This window comes from Thalassophryne amazonica, unplaced genomic scaffold, assembly GCF_902500255.1.
Source record: "Thalassophryne amazonica unplaced genomic scaffold, fThaAma1.1, whole genome shotgun sequence".
In the NCBI taxonomy this organism is placed as follows: Eukaryota; Metazoa; Chordata; class Actinopteri; order Batrachoidiformes; family Batrachoididae; genus Thalassophryne; species Thalassophryne amazonica.
Window position 1 is genome coordinate 132,167 of NW_022986255.1, and position 13,318 is coordinate 145,484.

The following is a 13,318-nucleotide window of genomic DNA, read 5'->3' on the forward strand; positions in this document are numbered from 1 at the left end:
AAAAGATACTAGTGACAAATCCCCCCCCCCCCCCCCCCCCCCCCCCCAAGACAGCTGCTAACGCGAACAGCAGCAAGCTCCATTAAAAAAAAACTTCTCAAAAACCTCGACTTCCAAGTTAAAAAAAATTTAACAAGTAAACCGACAAAAGTGCTCCAGTCTTCAAAAAACAAAGAAAAACAATAGCACCTCAAAACAGAGAGGGAAGCACGACTCGTGTCAGGCACATACAAACAGAAGCATATTATATTTATATTCCAGGATCATCTTGCAAAAAACGATGGATATAGCCAAAACATAGGAAAAAAAAATAAATAAATGTAAGCTGGACTGGAGTGCATTGATATTGACAATAAGCACTAACTGCACACAAACGTCTCATTGCATCAAAAACATTATATCCGTCCAAATGTGCTATGAAAACAAAAGTAAAAGTGAGAGTGGAACAGTAACATCACCTAAATGCTTGCCTTGATATCTCTGATTGATTATCCTTAATACTGATTTTTCACCTTCCTTTTGAGAGGATCACTCATCAAAGGCTAAGGGCAAGATACAGATCTGCAGCAAAATCTAACTAGTTCTTTATTAACAAACCCAAGATTTCTGTGAAATCCTTTCATGTCCTTTTAACAGATACTGCTGACAAACAGAAACGGTTGTGACCGAGATTGAGAATTCCCTATGGGTGAGAATCACTGAAATCACTGCCTCTGACACAGCTTTAAAGTACTTGTACTGGGAGAAAAAAAAAAATTCCAGAAGAAGATGATGATCCATACTCCTATTCAGTAGGTGGTGGTAATGCACATCTGGAAGATGCCTGCCAGCCGCCACAAAACAACACGAGAAGAAGAACATCACCCAAACTGGCGTTGGTTGGGAAGGACACATCACTAAAAGTGATCGAGGCCCCAGTCAAAAGTTCACGCAGCACTCAAGTAGAACCAGACGGGCCAGGCAATGCAGAATTCTCGTCGATATATTTTTGTGCTTCATCAACACTGTTGAGCCACTTTTTGGCTCCGCTTGGCAGCGTTATACGAAGATGAGCTGGGAACAGCAAAGCTGGTTTCCGTCCCCGCCTGTACAGCTCCACCATCATGTCCCTATACCGTGCTCTTTGACTCACAATTTCTGCGCTGTAATCCTCCACGACTCAGATCTCTTGGCTGTTGTAAACAAACTTGCCCCTGTGCCGTGCTTCCCTGATAAGAAGCTCCTTGGTCTGGTAAAGGTGTAGACGAAGAATAACATTTCGTGGCTACTTTCCAGCAGCTGGCTTGGGAGCTAATGACCGATGTGCTCGGTCTATCTCAGGTGGCGATGATAAAGTTTCCTCCCCATAGATCTTCTGAAGTAGTTCAGAGAAAAACTCAGTCGGACGACCACTCTCTGTGGCTTCGGCTAACCCAAGGATGCGTATGTTCTGGCGGTGGCTGCAGTTCTCCAAATCAACCACTTTAGCTTTTAGCTTAGCATTCTCGTCTCGGATTGAGGAGCAGGCATTTTCCAGATCCAAAACTCGCTTGCTCAGGTCGTCAGAGGCGAGCTCGAGTGAAGAAATTCGTTGGTCATGGTCATCCACAGATATTTTAATTTGATCTAGTTTGGAATTAATTATACCGAAAGATTCCTTGAAGTTATCAGATAGCTTCTGGCGGTGTTCCTCCAGTAGCTCAGTGATGGCGTCAAGCGTGAGGCCTGGACCGGCTGCGCTAGCACCCTCTTTGTCGGCAGGTTTTGCCCCCTTAGTCGGCATCGTAGTCAACTTTGACCGGTTCAAATGATGAAAAATGTTGTTACCGACCAAAGTGGCACAAAATTAAAATGGTATGAAGGCAGAAGGATATGAAAAGGTGAAAAACAGCCGGAGCACGTTCACCACACGTCTACTCCATTCGTTTACCAACCGCAGGATGAAGCATTTTAAGGTCTCAAAAACTGACAGAGAGAGGACTTGTGACCTTGCCAAAAAGATGTTGGCATCCATTAATAGTCTGTGGTCCCCAAACCTCCCAGGGTGATGATGAGGCCTTTAGCAGGCTGTCATCGTTAAATAGTTGGCTGGCACTGTTTTATGGATAGCAAGGCTTTAGTTTATTAATAACTGGCCTTTGATCTAGGGCCGCGTGGCCTGCTGATGCCGGACGGCCTTCACCCTACTGGGGAAGGTGCCGCCATGTTGTCTGTGAACATAGATAGAGCTCTACAGGGAGGGTAACATTAGGATGTTACAGCAGGCCACAGAGCAGGTGATTAGAGACCCTGCAAGGCTTTTGACAAATGTGGGTGTGGAATCCATTAGCTTAGCAGGGAAATTAGTGCAGAAAATCCACCATGGTGATTTGCCAGGGAGGGAAATAGTCCAGTTGATACTATAGCCTGTTTCCGCAGATGTGTCTATAAAAATCAGAGGGATATGCTTCGGAAACTTAATACCTGTTACAACATTGGATGATGTTGAAATTGAGGATGGCCCATTGGCTGTTCCATCGATATCAAATATTTTGTGTCTGCTACCTACAGCATGCATGGAATGTCTCAAACCTAAACCTACTTATATATGCTACTCTGAAACCACCCCTAAATCCAAACTCTCCAGTGTCAACCCCACTGAGGTCCTTAGTCTTGGTCCCATTAACATAAGATCACTCTCCTTAAAATCAGCAATGATTTTAAGGACATCATTGATCATCTAATTATGGATCATCACTTGATCATCACATATGATTGGGTTATGTGAAACCTGGCTTAAGCCTATAGCTGTCCTCCCCTTAAATGAGGCTTGAGGTTGAGATTCTCATTTAACTAGGGCTAACCAACGAAAGTCTCAACGAAGGACTTATTTCCAGAAGGGCCCACCGCACGTGTCTCACTCCTCCCCAGCACTGTTGTTAAGAGTGCCAGTTGGGAGTGTGGCTGCAGTCGAGAAGCGAACCCCAATTGCTGGCGTCCCAGTCCAGCGTGCAAGCCGTTACACCACCATCTCCCTCCTTTGCCACCGGCATACACATTTAGTCACGTCCCTCATGATGTGAAGCAAGGCGGGGGTGTTGCTCTTATTTATAAATCTAGGTTTAGCTTGTTATCTGTTGGGGGTCACAAATATAACTCGTTTGAGCATCTGATTCTCCACTCTGCCCACGATGCTATGTATTGCCAAGGTCAGAAGAATAAAAATCAGCGGTATTATTTTGTAACTATATATATATATATATATATATATAGGCTCTCTGGTCCTTACTCTGAATTCTGAGATGAATTTGGTGAGTTCATCTCAGTTCATTAAGTCATTCTGCTTTTACAGCACACGATTTTTTGGATTCCTTCAAGAAGAAAATAGAAGACATTAGGTTAAACATATCCCAGCATGCCTTAACCCAGCCACTACACCCTGCTATTGAGGTGGGCGCCACTACTGAGGTATTACCTAGATTTACAGAATTGGATAGTATCTCACAAGGCATGCTGACAAAACTCGTAATGTCAACAAAAAGCACAACCTGTTTATTTGATCCTATACCAACAAAACTGTTTAAGGACCTGTGGCCCACTCTTGGGCCGCAGTGCTGGAAATGATTAATCTCTCGTTAACTTCTGGATCTGTTCTGTATGTTTCAACTCTGCAGTGATTAAACCATTACTTAAGAAACCTAATCTTGACCCTAGTGTATTGAAAAACTATAGGTCGATATCAAATCTGTCATTTTGGTAGAAGATTCTGGAAAAGGTGGTGTCACGGCACCTTGTGGACTATTTTACTGAGAATAATCTCTTTGAGCCACTGCAGTCTGCTTTTAGAAAATATCATTCCACAGAGACGACTCTCAAAGTGGTGAATGATCTGCTTCTGCACCACTACGGTTCTGGTGCTGTTAGATCTCAGTGCTGCATTTGATACAGTGGATCATCATATTCTACTTGATAGGCTGGAAAATCATTTTGGGATTACTGGGAGTGCCCTTGCATGGTTGACGTCATACCTGACCAGTTGTTCTCACTGTGTTTTGTATAATAACACTACCTCTAACCTTAGTGACATGAAATTTGGGGTTCGACAGTGGTCCGTTTTAGGCTCACTGCTTTTCTCCCTTTATATAAACTTCCTTTACCTGAATGATGGTAAAACTGAGATCATGGTGTTTGAGCGCACTGGCATACCAAATGTGGTAACACCAAATTTTGGTGCTTTGGCTAACTATGTAAAACCAGCTGTCAAGAATTTGGGAGTGATATTTGACAGCTGTTTGAGGTTCGATCAACAGATAAATTCTGTTGTCAAAGCTAGTTTTTTCCAACTTCGCCTCTTGGCTAAAATAAAGCACTTTCTCAGTAGACGTGATCTTGAGACGGCCATTCATGCTTTCATCAGCTCCAGACTTGATTATTGTAATGCACTTTATGCGGGTATTAATCAGTCGTCTCTTGTGCGTCTCCAGTTGGTGCAGAATGCTGCTGCTCGTCTTTTGACAAACACTTCTAGACGTGAGCATATTGCACCCATCCTATACTCACTCCACTGGCTTCCAGTTCGTTTTAGAATTGATTTTAAAATTTTAATGTTTGTTTTTAAAGCTATTTATGGCCTTGCACCTCCCTACTTGTCTGAAATTTTAACTTTGCGCACCTACAGTAGGACGTTAAGGGCGTCTGGCCAGCTTTACTTAGATGTTCCAAGGTCAAGATATAAACGCTGGGGTGATCATGCTTTCGCGGTAGCTGGCCCCAGACTGTGGAATGAGCTACCTCTTGAGTTACGTACTATTCCTGACCTAGCACTTTTTAAATCTAAGTTAAAGACTTATTTATTTAAACTGGCTTTTAACACTTAGTGGGGAGGTGACATGTTCTGTTATTTTTATGTTCTTTTTTTATGTGTTGTTTTAAAATTTTATTTTATATGTGTTTTATTTTGTAAATTTGTGTTTTTAATGTTAAGCACTTTGGACACCAGTCGGTGCTGTAAAGCGCTTTATAAATAAATGATTGATTGATTGATATAGCACCCCTTGGGCACATATTGTGGCATTTTGGGGTTACCTTTGATTGCTATGCTGATGACACTCAGTTATAATGCTGATAACTGCTGGTAATCTCATTCACATTCTCATTCTCATTTGAAAATCCTTAGAAGATTGCCTTGCATCAGTGAGAAGCTGGATGTCTAGAAACTTCCTACTTCTAAACTCTGATAAGACTGAAATAATGGTTCTTGGTCCAGTGAGACATCAGCATCAATTTGACCAGTTAACACTTAAATCAAAATCAAATCAATTTTATTTATATAGCGCCAAATCACAACAAACAGTTGCCCCAAGGCGCTTTATATTGTAAGGCAAAGCCATACAATAATTACAGAAAAACCCCAATGGTCAAAACGACCCCCTGTGAGCAAGAACTTGGCGACAGTGGGAAGGAAAAACTCCCCTTTAACAGGAAGAAACCTCCAGCAGAACCAGGCTCAGGGAGGGGCAGTCTTCTGCTGGGACTGATTGGGGCTGAGGGAGAGAACCAGGAAAAAGACATGCTGTGGAGGGGAGCAGAGATCGATCACTAATGATTAAATGCAGAGTGGTGCATACAGAGCAAAAAGAGAAAGAAACACTCATTGCATCATGGGAACCCCCCAGCAGTCTAAGTCTATAGCAGCATAACTAAGGGATGGTTCAGGGTCACCTGATCCAGCCCTAATCTATTCTGTTCTAATTCTAATCTATTCCAGTCCTAATCTATTAGATAAATATGATTCAAACCACCACAGCGCAGTGCCTTTAATACCTATGGCATGCTCTAATCTCTGTAATAAAATTTTATGGACAACAGTATCAAAAGCAGCACTGAGGTCTAACAGGACAAGCACAGAGATGAGTCCACTGTCTGATGCCATAAGATCATTTGTAACCTTCACTAATGCTGTTTCTGTACTATGATGAATTCTAAAACCTGACTGAAACTCTTCAAATAGACCATTCCTCTGCAGATGATCAGTTAGCTGTTTTACAACTACCCTTTCAAGAATTTTTGAGAGAAAAGGAAGGTTGGAGATTGGCCTATAATTAGCTAAGATAGCTGGGTCAAGTGATGGCTTTTTAAGTAATGGGTTAATTACTGCCACCTTAAAAGCCTGTGGTACATAGCCAACTAATAAAGATAGATTTATCATATTTAAGATCGAAGCATTAATTAATGGTAGGGCTTCCTTGAGCAGCCTGGTAGGAATGGGGTCTAATAGACATGTTGATGGTTTGGAGGAAGTGACTAATGAAAGTAACTCAGACAGAACAATCGGAGAGAAAGAGTCTAACCAAATACCAGCATTACTGAAAGCAGTCGAACATAAAGATATGTCTTTGGGATGGTTATGAGTAATTTTTTCTCTAATAGTTAAAATTTTATTTGCAAAGAAAGTCATGAAGTCATTACTAGTTAAAGGAATACTCGGCTCAATAGAGCTCTGACTCTTTGTCAGCCTGGCTACCGTGCTGAAAAGAAACCTGGGGTTGTTCTTATTTTCTTCAATTAGTTATGAATAGTAAGATGTCCTAGCTTTACGGAGGGCTTTTTTATAGAGCAACAGACTCTTTTTGCAGGCTAAATGAAGATCTTCTAAATTAGTGAGACGCCATTTCCTCTCCAGCTTACGGGTTATCTGCTTTAAGCTGCAAGTTTGTGGGTTATACCACGGAGTCAGGCACTTCTGATTTAAGGCTCTCTTTTTCAGAGGAGCTACAGCATCCAAAGTTGTGCTCAATGAGGATGTAAAACTATTGACGAGATAATCTATCTCACTCAGAGTTTAGGTAGCTACTCTGCACTCTGTTGGTATATGGCATTGAAGAACATAAAGAAGGAATCATATCCTTAAACCTAGTTACAGCGCTTTCAAAAAGACTTCTACTGTAATGAAACTTATTCCCCACTGCTGGGTAGTCCATTAAAGTAAATGTAAATGTTATTAAGAAATGATCAGACAGAAGGGGGTTTTCAGGGAATACTGTTAAGTCTTCAATTTCCATACCATAAGTCAGAACAAGATCTAAAGTATGGTTAAAGTGGTGGGTGGAGTCATTTACATTTTGAGCAAAGCCAGCTGAGTCTAATAATAGATTAAATGCAGTGTTGAGGCTGTCATTCTCAGCATCTGTGTGGATGTTAAAATCGCCCACTATAATTATCTTATCTGAGCTAAGCACTAAGTCAGACAAAAGGTGTGAACATTCAGAGAAACTCACAGTAACGACCAGGTGGACGATAGATAATAACAAATAAAACTGTTTTTTGGGACTTCCAATTTGGATGGACAAGACTAAGAGACAAGCTTTCAAATGAATTAAAGCTCTGTCTGGGTTTTTGATTAATTAATAAGCTGGAGTGGAAGATTGCTGATAATCCTCCACCTCGGCCCGTGCTACGAGCATTCTGACAGTTAGTGTGACTCGGGGGTGTTGACTCATTTAAACTAACATATTCATCCTGCTGTAACCAGGTTTCTGTAAAGCAGAATAAATCAATATGTTGATCAATTATTATATCATTTACTAACAGGGACTTAGAAGAGAGAGACCTAATGTTTAATAGACCACATTTAACTGTTTTAGTCTGTGGTGCAGTTGAAGGTGCTATATTATTTTTTCTTTTTGAATTTTTATGCTTAAATAGATTTTTACTGGTTATTGGTGGTCTGGGAGCAGGCACCGTCTCTACGGGGATGGGGTATTGGGGGGATGGCAGGGGGAGAGAAGCTGCAGAGAGGTGTGTAAGACTACAACTCTGCTTCCTGGTCCCAACCCTGGATAGTCACGGTTTGGAGGAATTAAGAAAATTGGCCAGATTTCTAGAAATGAGAGCTGCTCCATCCAAAGTGGGATGGATGCCGTCTCTCCTAACAAGACCAGGTTTTCCCCAGAAGCTTTGCCAATTATCTATTCGTACCATTGAAAGAATGTAACATAGTCTAGGCTCATGTGTCATACATCACACTGACAAAGTGAGGAACCTTGAGGTAATTTTTGATCCTACGTTGTCCTTTGACCCCCCATTAGAGATATTACGAGGACTGCTTTCTTCCACCTGCGAAATATATTGAAGATTCTTCCCATCCCGTCTGTGGCTGATGCTGAGACCCTAATTCATGCGTTTGTCTCGTCGAGATTTGACTACTGCAATGTTCTGTTTTCTGGTTTACCGCAGTCCAGCATTAGGGCTCTCCGATTGGTTCAAAATGCTGCAGCCAGACTTTTGACACGAAGCAGAAAGTTTGACCACATTACACCCATTTTGGCATCTTTTCATGGGCTTCTTGTCCCTGTGAGATCAGATTTTAAGGTTCTGCTACTGGCCTATAAAATTATTCACAGACTGGCACCTCCCTACTTTGCCGACCCAATTAAACCCTACGTACTGGCCCTATTTCATGTATGAAATATTCATACCATTGAACTCATAAACATTCATTATTTGTATATTATATAAAGGCTGAGTGAATTCTTGTCATTTGATTGGTGCTTTGTATGTCACATGACATTGATTAATTCATCCCATTTGTGTTGCATTGCATTCAGTGTGGCTTGGTTCCATTTAGAGTGCAAATTTGGTTCCATACATTTGGTACCATTGCAGTCACGCACAAGCACACACGTCCTCGTGCACGCACACACATGCCCATGCGCGCACTCTCATGCGCACCTACACGAGCGTGCATGCGCACGCACACACAAAACCTGTCCACTGTGCTGCCTGGAGGTTGTTAGCAGGAAGAAAGAACAAAAGTTGGACTCATTTCTGACGTGATTTTTTTTTTTTTTTTTTTTTTCTCGCTGCACTGAGGAAGTATACAGTCTTATTTTTGTTGTTCACGCACGCACAAGCGCCGACCAGGTTGTGTGTGTGCATGCGCGGGGGTTACGACTCTCCTGAGACATAATTTGAGCTAACTGATGCTGCTAATTCTTGTAAGATACACACACACACAAAACAAATCCACTGTGCTGTCTGTTAGCAGGAAGAGTGAAAGAAAACCTGGAGTCATTTCTGACGTCACATTTTTTTCGCCGGACTGAGGAGGTACACAGCTCGACCAAGCCGGTTGTGTGCGCGCACGCACATGGGACAGCAACATAATGATTTGATTGAGTTAACTGACGCTGCTACACACACAAAATCCACTCTGCTGTAAGCCGTCTGGATGCATCAAGAGCTGATGTGATTTTTGGCTGGACTGAGGAACTACACAATATCTTTTATGAAAGTCTGAAGTCAGTGCACAGCATCAAGGGACTACATGTCACAGTGGAACACCAAAATGTAAGTCCCTTTTCTGTTGTTTATAAATGAATAAAATATCAAATGACAAGGATCTATTTTAGCCGTTATATAAAACAAATAATGAATGTTTTTACATTCTTTCAATGGTACAAATATTTAATTCGCTGAAAGCTTTGTTCCAGCTTTCACCTCATGAAATATTCGTACCATTGAACTCATAAACATTCATTATTTGTATACCATCCTACAGTCAGATCATGATGAGATTCCACCTGACGCAGGTGTGACCCCACAGTGACCACCTGAGCTTCCCAGGCCATGCTGGTTTAAAAGTGAAAATACTGAAATATTACAACAAAATACTACTATGATGCAGTATTTTAGCCACTGCAGACAAAGGAAATGTCTGTTTCTGTCTCTTTTTCTCTTTCTCTGTTTTTCTGTCTGTCTCTCTGTCTGGTCCTCTCTCTGCCTGTTCATCTTTCTGTGTCCGTCTGTCTTTCTCTCTCTTTCTTTTCCCTGTCTGTTTCTTTGTCTGTCTGTATATCTGAGTCACTCTCTCTGTCTGTCTCTCTGTCTCTGTTTTTATGTCTGTCTGTATCTCTGAGTCTGTCTGTGTCTCTCTGTCCCTCTGTTTTTTATGTCTGTCTGTATCTCTGTCTCTGTCCCTCTCGCTGTCTGTTTTTCCCTGTCTGTCCCTCTCTGTCTGTTTTTCTTTCTCTGTCTGTCCCTCTCTGTCTGTTTCTCTTTCTCTGTCTGTCTGTCTGTGTCTCTTTCTCACTGTCTCTCTTTTTCCCTGTCCCTCTCTGTCTGTCCCCCTCTGTCTCTTTCTCTTTGTCTGTCCCTCTGTCTGTTTCTTTTTCCTTGTCTGTCTCTGTCTGTCCCTCTATCCGTCCGTCTCTCTCTTTCCCCGTCTGTCCCTCTCTGTCTCTCTTTCTGTCCGTCCCTCTCTCTGCCTGTTTCTTTTTCCCTGTCTGTCTCTCTGTCCCTCTGACCCTCTCTCTGTCTGTATTTTCCCTGTATGTCCCCCTCTGTCCATTTCTCTTTCTATCTATCCCTCTATGTCTGTCTCTCTTTCTCTCTGTCTGTCCCTTTTTCACTCTGTCTTTCTGTCTGTCCCTCTCTCTGCCTGTTTCTTTTTCCCTGTATGTCCCTCTATCTGTCCCTCTCTCTGTCTGTCTCTCTTTCTGTCTTTCTCTCTGTCTGTCCCTCTGTCTGTTTCTTTTTCCCTGTATGTCCTTCTCTGTCTGTCCCTCTATCTGTCCGTCTCTGTCTCTTTCTCTGTCTGTCGCTCTCTCTGCCTGTTTCTTTTTCCCTGTCTGTCTCTCTGTCCCTCTGTTTGACCCTCTCTCTGTCTGTATTTTCCCTGTATGTCCCCCTCTGTCCATTTCTCTTTCTATCTGTCCCTCTCTCTGTCTCTCTCTGTCTGGTTGCTCTCTGATTGGCTTTGCACTTTCATTTCCTGCTGCTTGAATGGCAGATAGCACTTGGACACAACCTGACGTGGACTTGTCCTCTGTTAACCTGGGGCTCAGAGTGTTTTCTTCAGCGTCTCAGACGTCCGTCAGAAGGCTGTGGATGAGATCTACCTCACCAAGCAGCTGGTGCTTTTCCCAACATTCAGAACTGAAAAGCTGTGAAAAATGAATGTTTAGGTTTCAGTCGTGACATTTGGAGGTCTTGTTCTAAATGCGTTTGCCCGTGTTGGTGTGATGTGGGCGTGTACCGTGTGCTGTTTACTAGATGGTGTGCCGGTTGTTTTCTGTCGACGTGGCGATGGTGTTACTGGAGCAGCCGGAGCGCAAGCTGGACGACTGTCCTGATCCACAGCTCATCTCTTTCCTGCCGCACAAGTTCCTGATCCAAAGCCTGCTGTTCGCTCGGAGAATGGACGATTCACCCACTGTTCAAGGCCACGCCCTCACCTGCCTGGCCCAGTGTCTGGAGTTGCCTTCACTTAATGTCACACGGGCTGTTCATGGCCTCTTCTCTGCCAGTGAGAAACCACACTGACACCAGCACGAAAGCCACTTTCACAAATTCAACCCTAACCAAGCACCCAGCTTTCAGCTAAATACGACACAGTGCTGTGTGCACTTTACATGTACATATGGACAGATAAAGTCAAAGTAAACGTGACACACACCTGTTTTTTGTTTCCTCTACTCTGTTGTCGGCAAGAGCGTCTCATGCTTTTTATTAACTAACCCTATTTTACTTTACATTATTGATCTTAGGCTCCCATGATGGAGAAGTGAGAGATCTGTGGGGCAAGTGGGTGCAGAGTCCCCCAGCGGACTTGATGTTGTACTGCAATGCATCCAGGTCTTTTTGGGGGTGCATGACCAGTGTCGCGTACTTTTCTTTCTGCCATACTTTTCTTCCCCGACATGTATATCAGACATGCAGCTCATTTGTGTAAAATGTGCTGGTGGTGTGTAACTAACACAGACACCAACGATTTAAACATTCATACCACAGCGGTCAAGGCAGTGCGATATGTCCCAGCGTGTCCCACACTCATTAGCAGTAACAAGTTAAGCCACAATCACTCACCCGTAGTAAAACATGGTTACTCACCAAGACCTTAAGCCAGCAATCGATCACCTGCAGTAAGGTGGATTACTCACCAAAGTGACAGTGTAACAGAGGAAATAACTTGTGGTCTTGCAGCCTCCGGAGGGCACGTGTGCCAATTCCAGCCAAGAAGGTTGCAAGGCTCCGTCAAGATCGAAGGGGAGTTGCACAAAATTGGGTGTGCTCCCGCACAGCTACTGTACACCAAAAAAAGGAGAAAAACAAGACATCATATACACCACAAAACATGGTTTAATTATGAAATGTGTACTGTATACTGATATATATACACTCAACAAAAATATAAATGCAACACTTTTGTTTTTGCTCCCATTTTGTATGAGATGAACTCAAAGATCTAAAACTTTTTCCACGTACACAATATCACCTTTTCCCTCAAATATTGTTCACAAACCAGTCTAAATCTGTGATAGTGAGCACTTCTCCTTTGCTGAGATAATCCATCCCACCTCACAGGTGTGCCATATCAAGATGCTGATTAGACACCATGATTAGTGCACAGGTGTGCCTTAGACTGTCCGCAATAAAAGGCCACTGTGAAAGGTGCAGTTTTGTTTTATTGGGGGGGATACTAATCAGTATCTGGTGTGACCACCATTTGCCTCATGCAGTGCAACACATCTCCTTTGCATAGAGTTGATCAGGTTGTCAATTGTGGCCTGTGGAATGTTGGTCCACTCCTCTTCAATGGCTGTGCGAAGTTGCTGGATATTGGCAGGAACTGGTACACGCTGTCGTATACGCCGGTCCAGAGCATCCCAAACATGCTCAATGGGTGACATGTCCGGTGAGTATGCCGGCCATGCAAGAACTGGGACATTTTCAGCTTCCAAGAATTGTGTACAGATCCTTGCAACATGGGGCCGTGCATTATCCTGCTGCAACATGAGGTGATGTTCTTGGATGTATGGCACAACAATGGGCCTCAGGATCTCGTCACGGTATCTCTGTGCATTCAAAATGCCATCAATAAAATGCACCTGTGTTCTTCATCCATAACAGACGCCTGCCCATACCATAACCCCACCGCCACCATCGGCCACTCGATCTACAACATTGACATCAGAAAACCGCTCACCCACATGATGCCACACACGCTGCCCTGGACAGTGTGAACCGGGATTCATCCGTGAAGAGAACACCTCTCCAACGTGCCAAACGCCAGCGAATGTGAGCATTTGCCCACTCAAGTCGGTTACGACGACGAACTGGAGTCAGGTCGAGACCCCGATGAGGATGACGAGCATGCAGATGAGCTTCCCTGAGACGGTTTCTGACAGTTTGTGCAGAAATTCTTTGGTTATGCAAACCGATTGTTTCAGCAGCTGTCCGAGTGGCTGGTCTCAGACGATCTTGGAGGTGAACATGCTGGATGTGGAGGTCCTGGGCTGGTGTGGTTACACGTGGTCTGCGGTTGTGAGGCTGGTTGGATATACTGCCAAATTCTCTGAAA

At 43.2% G+C, this 13,318-nt stretch overlaps 1 protein-coding gene across 1 annotated transcript in view; it reads left to right on the plus strand.

Moving 5' to 3' along the window:
- Positions 1-13,318, plus strand: part of LOC117505838 (condensin-2 complex subunit D3-like) — a 236,142-nt gene that overhangs the window by 101,369 nt on the left and 121,455 nt on the right. Inside the window, 1 exon segment of the mRNA XM_034165369.1 lies at positions 11,011-11,263. Coding sequence (XP_034021260.1) covers positions 11,011-11,263 — 253 coding nt within the window.